The following is a 21,249-nucleotide window of genomic DNA, read 5'->3' as shown; positions in this document are numbered from 1 at the left end:
CATGCTATTCATTGACATATTCTGTCTCAAGGAATCTGGTTTTTTTCAGAAGCCATTCCCAGATAAATTCCCAGATAATGACTGCCATCTCCCCACTGTAAATTCTTGATGTTTCAGATAATAGCTATCCTACCTCTTTGTAAGGGTTAAGATGATCATAAACACTATGCAGACTAATTCTTAGTTTGAAAGGAGTGCCTGCTTTCTCACTGGATGACATTCCCCAAATGTTCATATGAGTCAGGAAGTCTATACCCTCAGGCACTCAAGATATGCAGCTACTCAGAGTTCATAGAGAGGCAGTTTCCCAGGAACCTTTGCTATTGCAGGCTTTCCAAACTCTAGCTGATTGAGGTGAATCAAAGGCTAAAAATCCCTAATATTTTATTCCTTCTTACAAAAGACTCTCCTGACTCAGGGGGTAATCCACACCCAAGATCTGCTGGGTGAGGGAGTTAGGATTTGGCAGATCTCTGGCTCAGCTCTCTGGTTCCCAGCTCAGCTGCGGTATGCCAGTGTAACTCACTCATCCCAGCTCAACTGGAGATACAGGAGCTTAGTTTGCTAATGTGTGCTGGATCCTAACTCTGTTTAGCTCAGTCATGTGACCTGGCAACTCAGCTGAACTTACGCTGACAAAAGAGTGCTAAGAGTCAAACTCTATTGACAGGCTTTTCTCCCTGCCTGGTGTGGGCAGGTTCAGGCAGCAGTAGCCTTGTTCCTGAATGGGGTTTGAATCTGAAGTATTTTACACCAGATAAATCTAAGACAGCCTAATTTAAACCAACATAAATTAGCCCAGCTTCCATAATTATACAGATCACTCTATATGTTTTCTCAAATGGTGGAAATATGATAGTTTCTGAGAAATGGTCATATGTCCCCCAAAAGCACAGGACACCATGCTGTACTTTCTCCTGACCTGTGATGCTACACCTTGGCCCCATCGGTACTACACATTTAATACCCTAGGCTACTACTTTAAGCAGTCATGGCTTCCCCCAAAGAAACCTAGAAACTGTAGTTTATTAAGGGTGGCAATAGTTGTTAGGAAACCCCTGTTCTCCTCACAGAGCTATGATTACTAGAGTGATCTAACAACCAATCCGTCTTCCTAGGGAACTCTGGGAACTGGAGAAACTCATAAGTCTTCTCTTCAGCATCAGCAGTTTTAGAGGAGCAGGCCTTAGCAAGCGCTGCAATGTCTGCCCTATACAATGGGAAGGATCCCGTGTCCTGGATCTGACTGACAGAGCCAAATGCCATGTATTCACCTCTTTACCTAGGCCTTTGAGAATTAGGATATTTAGATTTGTGGGACCCACCTCTTCTATTGACTTTATATTATTCTCTTCCATTTGGGCATTCTTATATGTTTTGTAACTGTAACGGTTGTATCTGTTTTTTATAATTGCATATTATATCGTTATGACTTGCCCTGGGACCTTATGGTGAAGAACAGGTAAGAAATCTTATAAAGAAGCAAGCAAGCAAGCAAGGAACACCTGTTGTGAAGGAACTGCATCATCATCTGAGAACTGTTGGCTCAGCCTGCAAAATTACTGACTCAGACTAGTATCCATTGCTTGTTTACCTACTTGCCTGCAGTAAGCTGCATAGAAATGAATAGAACTTACTTCTGAGTAGGCATGGACAGGGTGCTAAAATGTTACAACCCTATTCACATTTTATTAGGGAAGCAAGCGACTTTGAATCAATGGGGCTTAGGTTTAAGTAGAATTGCACTGTCGATTATATATCGTGTCAAAGACTATAAAACTGAACAATAATCAGTCATCATAATTTCGAAGGTTTTATTCTCCACTTCTCAAGGATATGAACTTATCACATATTGGTTCTATTCACTTAGGTACACAGGAATCTGCCTTATACTAAATGAGACCATTGGCCCATCTAGCTCAGTAGAGTGACAGTGGCTCCCCAGGGTTTCTGGCAGGTAAATCTCCCAGCCTTACCTGAGATGCCAGGGATTGAACTTGGGACCTTCTACATGCAAAGCAGATGCTCTACCACTGATCTACAGCCCTTCCCCAACTTGGATATGCAAGTGAATTAACTCAGAAGCAACTTGCTGGCTGGGGTGGCGTCACTTTGTTAGTTCCATGATAGGTGGGTTACTGTTGCTTTCTAGGAGTGAGAAAGAGATGTGAGGCAGTGAAGAGGTCAGCATGGTACAAACACACTTGCAGGGAAAGCAGATTGGCTCTGTGTATGCTTCTGCAACTCACCATCCTCCCCAGCACCTTGTCCCTCCTCTCTCTCTCCAGGTAAGCAACAGCAATCCACCTTCTGGGAAACTAGGCAGGCTGATATAGCAAGCTGTTTATGTGTTAAGCACATAGTAGCTGGTGCTTACTCTTAGCATAAGCCCATTATATGGGAAAACATATAATAGGGCAGTTGACACTCTAATTCTTTCTCCTTATTAGCTGCTCCCTGTTGTTAAGGTCAGGCCTCAAGACAATAATGTAACATTTAGGGAGAAAGATACAGCCCAGTAACCCAGCGCTGGAGGCTAAAATGGAGAAGATCTCCACAGCCACCATGTATTTCCCTTTGGTGCTCAGGTAAGTTGGGACAAAAGTTAACCAAACACTGCAAAACATCAGCATACTGAAAGTGATGAATTTGGCTTCATTGAAAGTGTCCGGCAACTTCCTGGCCAGGAATGCCACGGTGAAGCTGATGATGGCCAGAAGTCCCATGTAGCCCAAGACAAGATAAAACATGATGACAGAGCCTTCATTGCATTCCACTATGATCTGTCCAGTTACAGAATGCTTGTCCAAATCTGGGAATGGAGGAGATGTTCCTAGCCATACCACACAAATACCTGTTTGAATCAAGGAGCAGGAAAGGACAATGGAGGTGGATAGACCTTTCCCCACCCACTTCCTCATGCTGGACCCTGGTTTGGTGGCCATGAAAGCAACAACCACAGTGATGGTTTTGGCCAACACACAAGAAACAGCTACAGAGAAGATGATGCCGAAAGCAGATTGTCGTAGAAAGCAGGTCACCTTCCTGGGTTGGCCAAGAAAGAAGAAAGAACAGAGGAAACAGAGCAGGAGGGAGATGAGGAGAGTGTAGGTGAGGTCCCTGTTGTTGGCTTTGACAATGGGGGTATCTTTGTTCTTAATAAAAGTTCTGAGCACCAAAGCCGTGATGAGCGAAAATAACACAGAGGCTGAAGTAAAACTGATCCCCAAAGATTCTTCATAATACAGAAATGTTATCACTTTGGGGATACATCTATCTCTATCTGTGTTTGGATATTGATCTTCTGGGCATTTGAAGCAATCATCCATGTCTAAAAAGGAAAGAGATGCCATCACTGCATCAATTTATATACAAACCCAGTTCTCAAAGACATTCAGTGTTGGAGTTGATGGTTATTCTAACTGCTACCTCCAGGTTGCATACAGGGAAGCAGGGCTGTGCAAATGCATTTTAGTATTTCTTAGCTTTATTCCTTCTTTGCCTCCAAAACCCACAAAGAAGACTCAAGAAACAATGAACTGGCAGAATAGTCATATCTATTAAATACAACAGTCAAAAGAACTGCAACCTATTTAGGGCATGTTGACTGCTACGGTCTATTGTTTATAGTCAACTAAGTCCTATTCAGAGTAGACCCATTGAAATGAATGAGCCTAAGTTAGAGGTGTTTATTAACTTAAGTGGGTTACATTCATTGCTAGTCCTACTTAGGGCAGGGCAATCGAAGTTAATAGACATGACTAACAGGTTCATTAATTTGAATAAGTTGAATGCAACCCAATAGGTCTACTCTCAGTATGACTAGCACTTAATAACACTCTGTGATTCCCCAGCCAAGGATTCAGAGCAAATTACTTTGTCCTTGCTAAGTGGGCCTTATATATGTGAACCCAATACATGCAAACCCGAGATGCTGCCCAGTGTTCACCATAGTGTGCATGCCAGGCTTACAGGACACCCCTCAAGGATCGACTATACCAAAAGCAACTGAACGTATCTAATAGTGTCCTTAACCCATTCAGGCTTAAGGATATCCATCCTTTATGTTCTCATTCCACCACCTGCCTGCACTGAATATCAAATAATAAACACATGGGTAAAATTTCACTCCAGTACGCTAATTGCCACCCTGGGCTCCTTTTAGGGGGAAGGGTGAGATATAAATAAATAAATAAGTAAAATATCCAGCAATGTGGAATAGGTGAAAAAAAAGGAGTCCTACTGCCTATCCAGGATTCCCTCAAAAATCTTTCTCAATCGTTAGATGAGCCAACCATGATCGACTACACCAAAAGCAACAGAAGATGCCTAAGAGTGTCCTTAACCCATTCAGGCTTAAGGATATCCTGCCTGCACTGAATGTCAAATAATAAACACATGGGTAAAATTTCACTCCAGTAAGCTAATTGCCACCCTGGGCTCCTTTTAGGAGGAAGGGTGAGATATAAATAAATAAATATCCAGGATTCCCTCAAAAATCCTTCTCAATCGTTAGATGAGCCAACCAGGAAAACACATACTGCTTTGGGGAGGTGGGGATGAGGGAGGGTGGGCACTGGAAGAGAGACAAAGGTTGATCTAGAGATGGAGCTGGAGCTGGAGCTGGCTTCTCCTACAGGGCTGCAGAGCCCACATGGTTCCACCCCTCTCTTTGGGAGTAAAGCTCTTGAGGGTTCTTTAATACAAGAGGAGATGATGCAAACACACTCTCATCTCAATTTTTGAATTGTTTTTATTTATTTTTAAATTGTGTTTTTTTTAAAAAAATGTTTTTTTATTTTGTTTTTCTGTGTTTTAAAATTTGTATATTAGTTTTTATTGTTTTTAATTGCTGTAAACCGACCAGAAAGCCTCAGCTATGGGGTGGTATATAAATGAAACAAATAAATAAATCTCAGAGTGGGAATGGTGTTGTCTTGCTGAATCGGGTTTTTGGCTGCTATTCATGTTACGTATCCAGCCTTTTTTAAAAGGAATTTTAATGGGGGATGAACTTAAAAGGGCTCTTTAAAATAATGTGAATGGGGAATGTAATCTTCATTTTTAATAATTAAACACACATTTATTTAAATAAATAAAATGTCATGAAAGGTGTATCTTAATAGTAAATAATTTCAATTTAAGGACATTTAGCATTTACTTAAAAATGCCCAGAGAAAGGTGCTCATAAAATGTTTCATTTTCTTTTTTTAACAAAATCCTGCTCAGGCTGGTGTTGCTCAATCTGCATCACGTTACATGCATTTGATGCATTTGAAATTTTATTGCCCATTTATTCATTCAGTTTCATTCAGTTTCAATAAATCTTTCTGGTATTCTTCATAACTCTAAATAATTTGGTGTCATCAGCAAACTGGACCACCTCACTGTTCACCCCTCACAGCATATCATTCATAAAGAACTTTAAGAGCAATGGTCCATAGTACAGATCCTTGGAGGAGGCCCAATTCTTACATAGCCCCATTGTGAGGAGTTCCCCAAGCTTCTCTGCACTGGGACAAGTGCTTTTTAAAATGTCAGTAAGTGGGCAAATCCCACAAACTCTGCAGTTCCATATTCCTCTATCCTGAATGATACATGATCTCACATATGTTAACACTGAATATCTGAGTGTTTTATGCTCTCCATCACTTACTTGTTTGGTTTGAAACCTTCCCTTCTGGGCATTGATCACAATCAAAGCAACAGAACTTCATATCTTCCTTTTTTTTCTTCTGATGTCCAACGAGGCAAGAGGCAGTGCATACAGAAATGGGAACCACCTATCCATAAAAAGGAAGAGAACTCCAAATGGGAGAAAATAGGATTGAGGGGAAATGTCCATCAGCTGAAATGCCAAGAAGGAAGGGAACAACTGATGTGCATCAGTAAAGGCTAGTCCATCAGGGCAAATGGGACACTGTTCCACCAACCTTAGTCTGACCTCGGCCATCCCCTACCTGTCTGCCTTCTTAAAACCAATCCAAGCGGTGGCATTGGCCATTAGCTTCTTCCTCCTTAGTCTCAGTGTTGCCCTTGTAGAACTCTGCTGGGAGGAGAATGGGAATGAAACTAGAATTAGCTGGCTCTGCCTGTCGTTGGGTCTGATTCTGCCTGTCATGGGCTTTGGCTCCACCTACTACTGACCTCTCTGCCTTCCACCCAGCCGCCACTGAGATTGACAAATACATAACATGGTGCATATCAAAAACAAAAACGGCTATAACTTTCCCAAGCATGGCAGGCATTATTTTCACAATCAATTTCCTGGCGAAGGAAAATTTAGGGACCAATGGAAGGAAGCAACTCCTCCCTTAAAAGCATGGTTGACCATCCTGTTGGGCCACAAAAGAATTTGTATGTGGTTCGATCACTGGTTCACTCAACTTTAAAGAAGGCTGATTGCATCATCTGTAGAGAAAAATGTCAAATGTGTGGAATGAACATATCTGTCCAGGGTGGGGTAACTGTCTTTGGCACAAATCTTCATCTCCTTCTGGGCAACTGCTGCATATGCATCATATATTTAAAGCACATGACTTCACCCAAAGACTCCTGGGAACTGTAGTTTGTTTAGGATGCTGGGAACTGTAGCTCTGTGTATGGTAAACTACAGTAATCAGGATTCTTTTAGGGAAGCCATGTGCTTTAAATATATGGGATCAGGCCCTCCCTTAGCATGTGTGGGACCCGGGGCAAAAGCATAGTTGGGGGCTCCCCACATTTGCTCTGGGTCACCGTCTTGGTCCTGGCCGAGTCACCGTAGGTGCGCAGGCACCAGTCCCAGAACTGCTGGCCCAGCTCACTGTCCCTGGGGTGGCTACTGCTTGCTGACCGCAGCAGGAGCGGCGGTGGTGGCGGCGGCTTCGGCATGGGGGGCGGGCGGGCAGGCGAGTGAGCCCCTGTCCCGGGCGGAGGGAAAGAGAGAGAGAGAGAGCGCGCTGCGCCCTGCCTGGCGTGGTGAAGGCGAGCAGGCAGGGAGGGAGAAGCCGGCTGGTGAGCAGATCGCCAAGAGTGCCCCCCCAAAGCGCGGGGCCTGGGGCAACTGCCCTGCTTCCCAGTGCCTAGGGATGGCTCTGTATGGGATATACTCAGCCAAACTTGTGGGGGACATATGGCAGAGATGGGCAGTGCGAAAGGCAAACGTTGATGGGCAAACATAATTTTTAGTTTTTGTACATCAGACTACTCTGAACACACTCACACACTTCCACCCAGGCAAGCAAAGAGAGTTCAATGAGACATTCCATCCAGGCAAAAACACTCAAGGAGAGTGAGAATCAGGGTCAGTGAGAGACATATCCTAAGGAAAAGGGGTGTGGCTGAGCTGGGGAGAGCTGGTCCGAAAGCTAGCAGCTGCCCATCTATGCTTGAAAGTAGGGATGTGCTATATTTTGCAAAATTTGAATTTGACCGTTGTTTTCCTATTTATTCTTCTCTTTTTGTCCTCACAGATTTTTTTTCTAGCTGTTTTCCGCAGCTGAAGTGGATCTTTTTAAAAAAAAATCACCTCAAAAATATTGATATTCATACTGATATTTGCCTCAAAGTTATTAATATTGATATTTCATTTAAAATATCAATTTTAAATATTTGAAAAATATATTTTTTAAAAAATATTGATATTAATATCAATATTTTTGTGGGGGTAAAACCTGAATTAATATTTATAACTTTCTCTGGATACCTATTTGAACAGTTTGATGGCATATATTGAGCTAAATGTGTAAACTAAGATGGATGAATTGGTGGTTATTGCACTCTTAATAATCAGCTGATGGATATTTTTTCCTGTGTTTTTTGCTCCTCCCCTTTTGTTCTCTATGTTTTTTTTTCTTTAATAAATTTGCAAGAAAAACCTATTAATACAATAATGCTAATAAAAAGAATCGGCAGCATCCAGCTATACTGTATTTCTCCACAAGTGCTCATCTCTGTCTTGGTGAGAGAGCTGGAAGAAACTCCTGAGTTCTCCTTAGTACTGGGGAACCATTCCAGCTCAAGGCTCGTGATCTCAGTTGTTTGACCAACTCAGCACAAACTGAGGGAGTTCCTGATTTCTCCACTCCATTCTCACTCCTCAGCATTTGGAAGGCTGAAGCCTCCAAGGTCAAAAGCATCCCATTGCAATCTCCCTCCCTCCCTGCCCACAATACCCCTCCTGCTAGTTGCGAGAGAATCCCCCTCATTGTGCCCATTAAATGATGTAAAAGGACATATAGAATGAGTCATTAAAATCAAGATTCTCTGAGTATGATATGCAAAGGCATGGGGAAATAATCAGAAACGTAATACATTGGATCTGATAAGGAAGGTGTGAAAGCAGCAAAACATTGTCAAATTAACTGCATTGCTCAAGGATAGAGGTTTAATGAACGTATGGCTACATGGCTGGTAATAACACAATATATAAAAAAGGAGTTGGGAATTTCAGGACAGGGAGCTGATTAGATGTATTTGTGAAGAATGTGGTGATTTTCTGAGGATAGAGACACATTTACTGTTCTGCTGGTTCCAATGCATCTCCACCTCTGTTTTTGAAAAAGCAGGCACAAGACGCTAGTCAAACTCTGCCCCTTTTTACTGTAAAACCTGGAGGGGTCAGCTTGAGTGCACTTTTTTTTTTTTTTAAATGGCTTCAAAGAGATTTCACAATTGATCAGCAAATCAACCCATTCTCCACACCTCCACCCCAGTGTGGCCAATGGAAGCATTTTACTATAGGTGACTAGTGTGTTTGCTGTTTATTTAAGATGTTTTAACTAATGTTGTAAATCACTTACTGTTTTGTTTAAATATGATTGGTATGCCCCTTCTATGATGAGTTTCCGCCGGGCCTTGAAGACCTGGCTCTTCAGGCAGGCTTTTGGGGTGGGTTAGATTTTATCTTCATTGTTTTTAGATTTGTAATGCCTACATATTGTATGCCTATGTTGTACGTCGCCCAGAGTGGCTGGACAGCCAGCCAGATGGGCGACTAATTCAATAAATAAATAAGTACATAAATTGTCCAAATAAAGAAAGAAATAAGGAAAACAATATACCTAGGAAACGTTTCAGATAAAATGGAGAATAAGGCAGACACCAATTGATGTTTTTTATTATTGTTATCAGGTATACTAAAAACCCCAACCCTATAAATAAAGGTTTTTTTTAAGAAAACGGATAGTGTTTTTAGTTATTTATCTATGATATTTATTCTACTGAAATAATGGAATGATGCATTTAAGAATTTCTTATTAGGTGCTTTTTGAGAATTAATCCTCTTAATGTTTTTCCTTTTTAGATGGTTGAGATAAATTGTCTGTATGAATTGTTAATATATATATATTTAAAGGAAGACATCAAAATCAATCAACACACCAAAGATCAGATTGACCAGTGTGGAACAATCAGAAAAATGGTGCACAAAAGGAGAAATATGGGATGCCTCCCAAAATCATACTCAGCCCCTGAAGGTGACTGTAATTCCACATAATGTTTTGGGTGTGAAGGGTACCGTGCTAAATCTAAAGAGGTCAGTTTGGAGGCAGTAGCTCTTTTTAAGGGGATGTCACACTACCATCTGATTCGACATGCATAGCATCTTCTTCCTGGCCTCTGCTTGCTCCAGCTGTGGGGTGGGACATATCGTCCCCTGACAAAAGACCAGAGGGATGACTTTATTGCAGATCAGACCCCTTATGATCATTATACACGGCAGGAATCTTCCAGCCCTTCCCCGTCAATCACATATCCTGAATCACCTTTCCTGATAATGGAGCAGTTTCCTGCAATATCCTCAAAATCCATACCTGGTTAAAGTTCCTGTGCCACACAATGATATCCTCATCAATGAAGAATTGGTCGCCTTCCAGTGCATCAGGAACCACTTTTCCAACTTCTATTTTAAGGAAGGAATTGTTTGGGAATATGACCATGTTTATGATGTCAAATCTGGCTACAAATTCCCCATGGTCATTAAAAGACACTTTTTTTCCAGCTGAGTTGTTAAACAAAATGCCTTGAAGAAATGGGTGGAGCTGGTGGGTAGAGGGGAAAAAAATAATATTCTGGGGTCTTCTTGAGAATGTTTGCAAACATTCCTCACTACTACAATTTTATGTACTTTCAGCTTCAGAATAAAATGAAAGATAGTTTAAAAATATAGGGTTGTTATGCAAATGTGAAGGCTCAGGAAAACAGTATGGACAAATAATAATAAAAAGCTTTCCCCCATTTTTCTATTTTGTTTATGAAAGACTGGGAAAAATGAAAAATAAATAAATAAAAACAGTTCCCCCATAATTTTTCCCCTTTTTTTTCTCCCTGAAACTTCACATCTCTTGTTTTTTTCAGATCAATTTTAGAGAAAAATTAGAATTCACAAACTTTGTCATTGAATAATGACTGAATTCCACATGGTCATTTGAGAGGGTGACTTGTGAGCATGTTCACCTGTGTCTTTTTACCTGCTCTGGCTAACTCTCCAGCTGCAGCCCTTCCTGAAGAAATCAGTTCTCTCCTCTTTCCCTAGTTACATCAAGGCTATATTACACCTCGCCTCGGAAACTGCAATGAGATCAAGAAGTGGCTGCAACAATGCTGACTGGAGCCTGGAGACTGGACCATATAATTCTAATCTTATACCAGCTTCTGACTGCCTATTAACTCTGGGCAAAGATGGAGAACCTGTGGCCCTCCAGATGTTGTTGAACTCCAACTCTTGTCGGCCACAGTCAGAATGGCCAAAGATCAGGGATTATGAGAGCTGTTAAGTCCAGCAACATCTGGAGAGCCACACATTCCCCATCCCTGGTTTTGGGGGCTCAGTGTGATGTGCTGGAGTGTACCTTTCAGGCCAAAAATACCCTGGGTCTGAGATCTTAGTAGAAGTTCATTCTCCCATCTGAATCTGCCCAGGCTCTGAAATTGTCCTCAGAGGTCCAACTTTATTCCTGTCCACAATGAGATACTTGTACATTTGTTTTGACTTTTAAACATCAGATGATGATGATGATGATGATGAATTATTTCACAACTTGTCATGGATGCTGCTTCGTTTTATACCAATGTGAACATGGCAATAAAGTCATTTCATTTTGGAAAAGGGCTGCAGTGTGAAAGCAGAAGGACCATACCTTAGTGTTCAAGAATCTGCTTTGCATTCAGAAGGTCCCAAGTATAACCCCTGGCACTTTCAGGTAGAGCTTGGAGAGACTTCCATCTGAAACCCTGGACAATTTCTATCAGTCAGTGTAGACATCACTGAGTTAGCTGTACCAGGGATCTGACTCAGTATAACATAGCTTCTCATGTTCCTATGAGTCATTACCTGCCAAGGCTGAAGGTCTTGAAGTTCAAATCTTGTGCTACCCACATTTCTTGTGTGTTTCATCTTCATTGAGCCCATGGTCTGCAAAGTATGTGCCAAAGCGTAGACAGCATGGTAGATACTGTAGCTGTGGCCAGTCATGCTCATTTCAAAAACAGACCTAGGGAGGCTCTCCAGCTTCTCTTCCCCAGTACATGTTGGATACTCATCATCATCCATTAACCTCTGAGAAGTTGGAAGTGAACATTCAAAAACTTGCTCCCAAAAATCTTTAAGAAAATCATATTCTTGTACTGGGTAAGGTTTTATGCTTTGAAGAAATGCCTGGAAACCTGGAGGTTCATTTGAGTGAATCGCTAAGGAAAAGGTGCCTTGGAATATTCTGTAATCCCATCTCCTTATCAGAGTTGTTACTGCAAAATCTATCTGGGCTGTCATAATCCATACCTTTGCAAGAGATGGGTTTTCCTTCAGTTCGGGTACCGACAAAGTTATAACAGTGTTCAGTAACAGATATGTCATAGTTTCCCCGTAGATCACAATTGTTCTGATTTTAGGATCCTTGACATATCTATCAAAGCCCATGTTCTGGATCTCATCAGGGGTAAAGAAATGACCTTGACTTGTGATCCTTTGTGTGAAAGCTGAACAGATTTTATTCTGGGAAAATAATTCCTCCAGGGCCTGCAAGAAATAATCTCCGCTATCACTATCCACAGCGAAGATCCCAACCCAGGTCCACCTGAAATGTAGAAGTAATTGGACAATTCCTCTATATTGAAGAGTTTCATTGAGGACCATGTGATATAAGGAAGGGACTTGTGTGGAGTCACCCACTTCTGGAGCAAAAGATCCATATGTGAGCTAAAAGGAAATGTAGAGATAAATTTAGGAAAGGATTCAGAGGAATATCTGAATGCATGTGAAGCCCTTTCCATGAACTGCTTAAAATTACCCGTGTTGTATTCAAGTACTTATTTGGCTATTGCTGCTGATTCCTGGAATCAGGTATGGTACATAACACTGTTAGATGTCCCTGACTCAGCTATTCTTCTCATTCCCCTAGTTGCCATTTGGGTTATTTGTATGTAAAATTTTATTTTTGGTTATAATTTTATCTTTTCCTCTTTCGGAACTTCAGAATCACCTTCATAATGAGAAAATAAATACTTGACAGTAAAAGGAGAAACCCTCCAATCTTCCCCCCTCCACCCCCCAAGTTCACAGATCTTACCTGTGGAATCTTGTAGAGACCTAAAAAGTCAGCTATGTGAAAGGAAACATCTGAGACAAGTCCCCCAATAACAGCTGTTAGTTTTTTCTGGGTTCCACATATATAGTTGGGGACAAATCTATGTGAATTGAAGAGTATTTCCAGAGTGCTACGGTAGGTCAGCTTTGCATCGTAGTAGCTGTCACAGATGTGGAAGCCAAGAGTCACATTGGGCAAGATCTTGGGATTCTTGTTGATCATATTTATGGCAAATGCCAAGGCCAGGATGTGCTGGTAGAACTTTGTCACCATCCTGCAAATAGATGGATACCCCTTCATAAATGAATTCTACAATGCACAGGAATGCATATTTGGTATTGCTTTTAAAGCCCTGGGCTCCTACTGTGAGAAAGGGCAGGATATAAATCTAATAAACAAATAAATAGGTTCCCCCTTGCTACAAGTGAATTTTAGCGCAATTAAAGGCAACATTGAAACCCACAATCCTAGAGTAAGAACAAGACAAAATAAACTAGAGATCTCTCTTAGGATGACGTCTCTTGGTACAGATGGTTTAGAAACCTATGGTCACCTCCAGACAGTCACTACTTGGGGAGAGGGATTCAGTCACCTACCAGAAATTTATGTGTGCACAATTAGAGTGGATTAGAGCATTCTGGCACAGCGAATCAACTTATTTGTTTGCTTGTTTATTTATTTGTTTTCAAGCAAGGTTTTGCAATTAAGAAAGTGATGCAGAAGTGTGCCAGAAATGTGTTATGATGATCAATGGATAGGAAGATGTATGACCTCCACATTACAAATCAGGATGAATGCTCAGTAAGGAATGGACATTGGATAACCTCCATGAAAGCAAATTAGGATGAATGTCTAATAAATAGGTTGTCTGGATGAGCCCTATGATTCCTAAAGAAAAGTGCTGGATGCATTTCACATCTTTGTTCTTTCAGCATGCTATTATTCCTGTATTAAAGATTCCAAGCTCACGGGACATGGGAGATGGGGGAAAATTAGCTCCTTACACTGGGATTTCAAAGGGTTGTTCCTGAGAAGGCTGTTTATTGAAACAAAATGGGGAAAACGGATATGTGATCTGAGAGCCAATCCCACCAACGACAAGGTCCCCTGGCTGGTACCACTTGTGAGGAACAGGGAGGGGATCACTTGCAGGACACCTCATGGTCTCTCTGGTGCTCTCTGTGAGAGGCAGCAGAAGCAGCAACACCAGGAGCCTTGAGATTGTTGCACCAAAACTTCTCTCCAGAGCAGGTTCTGCTGCATCCATCTACATCAGTCCTTTTCCTTGCTCAACCAGAACAGATGGCAGAAGTCTCTGCCAGTATAGTTCTTAACACAGAAACACAACAGCCTTATCTTCAACAGCAACCAAGTTAGAAAAGCATGCCTTGAATGGCAACAAACATGCACTGATCTGAACTCAGGACCAGACCACAAAAAGGGGGAAAGTGTCAGTGTCCAAACTGACAGAGCCCTGCCTGCCTTTGCTCCTTACCCCAGCTCTGAATGACAGAAGGAGAAGGTTTTATAACCACTTCTGAGTTGCAAAATGCTTTGTTGTTGCTTTTTGCCATCTTCTGGAAAACTGTTGGATCTCGGGCCAAGGGAATAGTGACAGTAATTGAGATAACTGCAGGGGAGATAATTACCTCTGATATAAAGTTTGGCCTCTGGGGGGTTCCATAAGTAACATATCTCTCCCCCCTCATTCTTTGATGGAACAGTAATTGGGAGGTAGTTTCAGCACACCACAGGGATTAAACATGAACCACAGATTTTGGCCCTAGGATTATGTCAGAAAGAATGGGGAAATCTTTAGTCTAGATCTGGCAATGATACAACTAGGATTCCCTTCCTCTTGCCAGCAACACAAGAAGAGGCCTGCTATATCAGACTAACAGCCTACACAGTCCTACTTCCAGTTTCCCACAGTGGTCAAGCACAGATGCCTATGGAATTGCATAAGTAGGACATGAGGTCAACAGCACTTTCCTGCTCCTGTTCCCTCTAAACGGCATTCAGAGGCATGCCACTTCTGAGCCTGGAGATAGCATGGCACCATCCATACTGGTGGCCCCTGATAGCCTTATCCTACATGGATTAGTGTACCCCCTTTTAAAGACAAGACAGCTAGGCCATCACCACATACTGTGGTCTTCCATATGTCCACTATGTGCTGTAAGAAGAAGTACTGTCCTACTCTTAAGATTCATTGATCCTGGATTCTAGAATCATGGGAACTTCTAACTAGCCACTTTCCCCATGCCATGCACAATTTTGTGCACCTCTATCATTCCCCTCGCTTACTCACCTTTCCCCCCCTCTAAACTAGTGCTGTAACTTTTCCTTATGTGGAGATGCTCCAGTAATGACCATTTTGGCTTCCGGGAGGGGTGTGGCTTGTCCTGGTCTACAGCATTCTGTTTGAGATGAGGTGACTAGAGCTATGTACTTTGGGCTGTATGTGGGTTGCACTCTATTCTTCTCAAAGCAGACTCACTGAAATTAATTGATACAAGTAACTTAGCTCTATTAAACTCAATGGGTCTACTCTGACTGTAACTTAGTTGAGCACAACCTAGTGCTCCTAGTATGGTCACAGATGCTACACACTGGATCAACAGCGTTTCTGTTTGCCGCCCTGGGCTCCTGGTGGGAGGAAGGGCGGGATATAAATCAAATAATAAATAAATAAATAATAAACCTTCAGGAGTAAGCTTGTACATACTTTTGGAAAACAAAGCACTGGAAACTGGACTTGACTCTATGCCATTTCATAGAGGACTCACACCTAGATGCATGATTTGTGGTGGGCCAGAACTTACTGTTGCTTGCAAATATCATTTTCTTATTCTTGTCTTTTTTTGGGGGGGGGGGTCATGCTGGGTAGTGTCTTGCATCCAAAGAAAGCTTCTGCCATCTTTTTATGACACTCTCATAGGTATGAATGAATGATTTGGGATGGCCTGGGTGCACAAACCCAGTTCCTTAAATTTATTTTAATATATTTTGGCTATTATTGGCATGCACACACAAGTTTCAGCATGATTTTTACTCCCAAAAAATGCTGGGCCAGGCATAATCCAATGTCATCTTATAGGGGAGACTGGATATTTGGGTGCATCATTTGGAGTAGCCAGAGCTTGGAAAAGTTACTTTTTTTAAACTACAACTCCCATCAGCCCAATCCACTGGCTATGCTGGCTCGGGCTGATGGGAGTTGTAGTTAAAAAAACAAAAACTTTTCCAAGCTCTGGGAGTAGCCCAAAGCTTGCTGGGTGCATCATTTGGAGTGTCCCAAAGCCTTGTTCTACCACCACTCTCACAGGCAGTATGTCTCTGAATACCCGTTCCTGGGAATCACAAGTGGAGAGAGTGCTAATGTTGCACTCAGGTCCTGCTTCCAGGCTTCCCATACGCAACTGGTTGGCCGCTTTGAGAACAAGATGCGTTAGTAAATGGATCGTTGGCCTGATCCTGCAGGCTTTTCTCATGTTCTTATGGTAGGGCAAACAGCCCAGTTCCTTATCCTCTTCTACATGTTCTACATATATGCATGCACACTTGGTGTTCACACCTTACAATTCCAGGTCTATTCATAAAATGTCTCAGGAATTCTCCTAAAACACCACGAGTAATGTGCCCAAAATGAAACCATAAAAACCACTGACTTGAAGAAATGGGTATGTCTTGCGACATTTTTTGATCAATGTGAAGGGAATCACTTACTGATCCCATAAGGTGAATTAAGTTGGGGAGGTATCCCCAACACCAGGGACCTGATCCACCCCTGAGCACATCCCCTCTCCAAGGCCCCATTAATTTTGGCAGCAGCAGCACAAAGAAAGGGGGGGGAGAGACACTGTACTGAGGTGGGCAGAGCCCAGCACAGGTTGAATATTTGATTAATGGAGAAGGGGTGATAACTCCCCCATCCTCCTCTGATATTGATGGACCAGCTGAGGAGGTGGGGCTGTGTGTCTTTTTGCATGTGTGCAGGTTTATACTGCTGAATGTTGCAACACAGTTTTCCAGCCATGTACTGTATACAAAAACAGCTGGTATAGCACAGTGGGGAGGAGAGCCTGGCTGGGAGTCCAGAGTCTGTGAGTTCAAATCCCCGCTCATGTCTCCTGGGTGTCAAGGGCCAGCTAAAGATCACCCCCACAGTGAGTGGCTCAGGGGTTACGTGCCCTGCCACCTGTGCAGCCATGGGCCAGCTGCATAGTCCCAAGGAGCCCAGTTGCCCCCCAGCTGGCAGTTGCGGACAAGGAAGGGGCTGGCTTGTGCAGCTGTGGCAAGCTGAGCAGGCCCTAGCCAGCTGGGGAGGACTAGCCTCAGAGGGAGGCAATGGTAAAAACCCATCTGAATGCCTCTTACGATGAAATCCCTATTCATAGGGTCGCAGTAAGTTGGGATCAACTTGAAGGCAGGCCATTTCCATTTTCCAATGTATACAAAAATGCATTTGCAGTACTATGTTAAAACATGCATAAAAATGCATTATGTTCATAAAAACAGCAGACAAAAATGCATTATATTAGAGAAAAGTGGTTTGCAAAAATGTGTAGATTAGGCAAAACTACACAGAAAAATGTGTAGATTAGGAAATTTTTGCACTAAAATGCTGAAGAATTTTCACGACAACTTCATTATTTTTTTAAAAAAACAAACTCACCAACTGATGTGGAAATGTGGAGAACCAAAGAACTGAAAAGAAATGAGGGCATGTGAGAAACGCAACTGACAGATTTGGTCATCCGGAATGGCAGACTTTAAGGATACATTCCAGCTAGGGAAAAGAAAATAGTGGGATGGCGGTAGAGTAGAGCTGGGAAGACGTATAGCCTGGGGAGAGTCCCAAGACGGGCTTGGAGGGTCACATTTCTCGCCAGGCTTGATGCTCCCCACCCCTGGCTTATGGTACATCTCTGACATCTTGAAACCTGGCTTTCCTACTCACTGCTTCGCATCTTGCATGAGACCAGCTTCCACAAGCAGAGAGAGGGGAAGGAGCAAGGAACAGAAGAAGCACAGTGTAACTTCGTGCTTTTTCAGCAAGTCTGCACGAGCACTTGGAAGCCTCAAGAGCAGTCTGGTACAACTGGGCCCATCTAGGACATGCATCCACGGTATGCTGTGGCTGGGCCAGTTGACTGGAAATACAGCTGGGCCACAAGCAGCGAGGGTGCAGTGGCACCTATCTGCCCAGTCTTCACTCACCCTCTCAGTTGCCATATGAGCTGGGAGTGGGGAACCTCAGGCCCAGGGAGCCAAAGGGGGCCCTCCAGGTGCCTTTCTGGCCCTTCTGAGTCTCCCCAGGCCAGACTCCCTCCCTAGACACATCCCCTCACCCCAGGCCACATCCCTCTCTGACCTTCTTTTACACTCTCCTTGAGTGTTTCCTTCCTGGCTGGAATGCTTCCTTGAATTCACGCAGAGCTTGGAAAAGTTACTTTTTTGAACTACAACTCCCATCAGCCCAATCCAGTGGCCATGCTGGCTGGGGCTGATGGGAGTTGTAGTTCAAAAAAGTAACTTTTCCAAGCTCTGGCTTCAGTTAATGACTCTTGCTTCCCTGGATGGAGAATACAGAGAGATGCGTGACTGTGTGCAAAAACTAATCTACTGGGCAAAGGTTACATTTCCATTTGTTGCTCCACCCACTTTAGCTTCTAGTTTCAGGCAAGTTTATCTAAACGAGCGCCTCCAGCATCATCAGGGATGCCGCTCAACAAGATCAGCCTCAGAAGACCTTCTCTCGATCCCACTGGTTAAAACAGCCAGACTGGTGAGGACCAGAGGAAGGGCCTTCTCAATAGTGGCCCCCACCCTGTGGAATTCTCTCCCAAATGATCTCCGCCATGCCCCTTCGATGATGAGCTTCCGCCGGACTTTAAAGACCTGGTTTTTCAGACAAGCCTTTGGGTTGGGTTAAGTTTTCTACTGTTGGGTTTTATATTTTAACATTTTAATGTTTAATGTATTTTACTTTGTACGTCGCCCAGAGTGGCTGGACAACCAGCCAGATGGGCGACTAATAAATATAATATAATAATGATAATAGTCCGGTCCACCACCGATATGTGGCCCTTAGAGGGTTTCCCAGAAGGGAACGTGGCCATTGGGTTGACAATGGTTCCCCACTCTTGAGATAAGACTTGGGTTGGGAACCACTGACTCTCCAGATTTCAGTTGACTTCAGCCACCATGAGATTCATCCAGCATGGCCAATGGTTAGAGATGATGACACTGGTAGCCGAAGAACAACCAGATGTTCACAAGCTTGATTTAGTCCTGTCTTAAAGTCATAGTATTTTGGTCAGAGGTCATCAGCCATATAAATATGGTTTTGGGCACCTCCCTGAGATTTACAGATGTTCACGTTCTATTGAGTTATGTTTGGACCCTTTGGAACCTGGCTAATCAGGTTTATTTGCTTGAATGTCTGAATACTGGGTTGGTTTTCTAGACCAGAAGCTGCTCCCCACTTCCTTCTTGCCCCCACCCTTAAATATACATACAGAACATATTGTATTGATTGATTATGGTTTATTTTGTATAGGTTGACTGTTTTGGTTCTTTTTGGAAAATTCAATAAAGACATAATAAAATTGAAGGGTGAAAGGATCAGGTGATGGGCTCAGAGCAGCTGGAAGACTACAGGAGACACATACAGACACTGGAGGGCACTCTAGTGCAGTTAATAAGGCATTTCAGAGAGTTAGAAATAGATAGAAAGATGGATACATAGATTGCATTTCTTGGGTTGTTCCAGTGATGAGCTGAGCTTCTTGTTCTTAAGTTATGCAGGGTGAACCTTTGCTGGAAGATGAGTGTAGGAGTGTGCGCTGAAGTGAAAAGAGGTAGGATATCAAACTTTGAGTTCAACTGAGTCAAGGAAAGCTAAAGATCCCATTTGGTGATGTCCCTCACTCCTCCTGGTGGAGTAAAACAAAAGAAAACAATATACTTTGGGGAAAGGGGTGGAACAGCTGGATGTTCCTATTCAGCCAGACATAATTCAGCCATGGGGGATCCCATCATAGGGAAGTTGCTTCCTGACAGTTGTGGGTTTTGTGAAGTGAACCCTGTACTGCATATTTGAACTTCAGCAAGAGCCCAGTTTTCCACATTTGTGGGGAAAGAAATCCACATCTGGCAGTGAGATTAAGGAATACAGATTATGGATATTTGCATAGAGCATTGAAACCATATTTGTTTGCCTTGAAAATGTTTCAGTGCAGAAAAGGGACTTGGAAAATTATGGGAGGTGCAAACACCTTCCTAGAAAAAAGAGGTCTCCTGATATTTATTTATTACATTTGTATACCTCCTCATAGCCGAAGCTCTCTGGGTGGTTTACAACAATTAAAACATTAAAAAACAAATATATAAATTTAAAAACACACATTTAGAAACCAATTAAAACACATGCTAAAATGCCTGGGAGAAGAGGAAAGTCTTGACCTGGCGCCAGAAAGATAACAGTGTTGGCGCCAGGAGCGCCTCGTCAGGGAGATCATTCCATAATTTGGGGGCCACTACTGAGAAGGTCCTCTCCCTTGTTGCCAGACCCCCAGCTTCCCTCGGAGTAGGCACCCAGAGGAGGGCCTTTGGTATAAGAAGAAGAGCTTCCTGGATCAGGCCAATGGCTCATCCAGTCCAGCATCCTGCGCTCACAGGGGCCAACCAGATGCCCATGGAGAGCCCTTAAGCAGGACCTGAGTGCAAGAGCACTCCCCCCCTCCTGCATTTTCCAGCAACTAATATTCAGAACCATACTGCCTCCGACAGTAGAGGTACTGTAGAACAGTTATCAGAGTTGGTGGCCATTGATAGCCTTATCCTCCATGAATTTGTCTAATCGTCTTTCAAAGCTATCCATGTTGGTGGCCGTCAGTATCTCCTCCTCTCTCTTCCATGAGCTATGTTCCAATTTTACTTTGCCATGTACACTGAGGATGTTATATTAACAACAGCAACAATTCTATGTAGGTTGTATGACAACAACCTGGCTAGTCGAGGGTGGTGTTCTTTTTCACACTGATTAGTGATCAACATAAATAAAGAGTGGATTAGAAATTACAATCCACAAGTGAGAATAAGCCTGAAGGTATACTTAAAATGGACCAGAACAGAACAGGGACTGGTACTCTCTAGGTATTTTCAGAACACTAAAGCCTGCTGGTTCAGGCCAGTGGCCCATCTAAGTCCAGCATCCTGCACTCACAGTCAGTGGTCAAGGAGTTGCCCATAATGGGAAGCCTGTAAGGAAGACCAGAGCACAACAGCAGTCGTCTCGCTTGTTATTCTCAGCAACTGGCTTTCAGAGGCATATTGACTCTGCCAATGGAAGTAGAACATACCCATCATGTCTAGTAGCCATTGACGTTTTGGACTGCAACATCCCTTATCATTGGCAATGCTGAGTGGGAAGTGATCTAGTCTAAAACATCCGGAGGGCACCATGTTGGTTACCCCTGGAGCAGAACTACACGATCCCGTGATTTGCTTTTTGCTCATCAGGATTTTATGACAAGGGCATCTTTTTATTGAAGTCAGCGCTAATTGTGGATTTACATACAGAGAGTATATGCAAATGATTCTCATCCAGCCTTCTTTTATCACAGGATTTCAAAGTCCTTTCCTAACTTCAGCTCAAAAGTCAAACACATCTCAT

The 21,249-nt window shown here is 42.9% G+C and overlaps 1 protein-coding gene across 1 annotated transcript; it reads right to left on the bottom strand.

Moving 5' to 3' along the window:
* Nucleotides 1–2,429: 2,429 nt before the first annotated feature.
* On the bottom strand, nt 2,430–12,839 carry LOC133365956 (vomeronasal type-2 receptor 26-like). Its single transcript, XM_061588452.1, has 4 exons — nt 12,549–12,839; nt 9,795–10,022; nt 5,657–5,783; nt 2,430–3,331 (listed from the first exon to the last, which is right to left on the bottom strand). The coding sequence occupies exons 1-4, from the start codon at nt 12,837–12,839 to the stop codon at nt 2,430–2,432; spliced, it is 1,548 nt and encodes a 515-aa protein (XP_061444436.1).
* Nucleotides 12,840–21,249: the final 8,410 nt, after the last annotated feature.

The sequence above is a fragment of the Rhineura floridana genome, chromosome 11 (assembly GCF_030035675.1).
Source record: "Rhineura floridana isolate rRhiFlo1 chromosome 11, rRhiFlo1.hap2, whole genome shotgun sequence".
Lineage (NCBI taxonomy): Eukaryota > Metazoa > Chordata > Lepidosauria > Squamata > Rhineuridae > Rhineura > Rhineura floridana.
This window is presented reverse-complemented; position numbering and strand designations above follow the sequence as displayed.

Excerpts from the sequence above, each read along its gene's own strand:
- LOC133365956 (XM_061588452.1), bottom strand. The coding sequence starts at position 12,839 with ATGGTGACAAAGTTCTACCAGCACATCCTGGCCTTGGCATTTGCCATA. Across the intron at positions 10,023-12,548 it reads GTCTCTACAAGATTCCACAG|CTCCACCCATTTCTTCAAGG; the intron begins GTAAGATCTGTG and ends TCTACCCACCAG. Across the intron at positions 5,784-9,794 it reads GGCACAGGAACTTTAACCAG|GTGGTTCCCATTTCTGTATG; the intron begins GTATGGATTTTG and ends TTTTATGGATAG.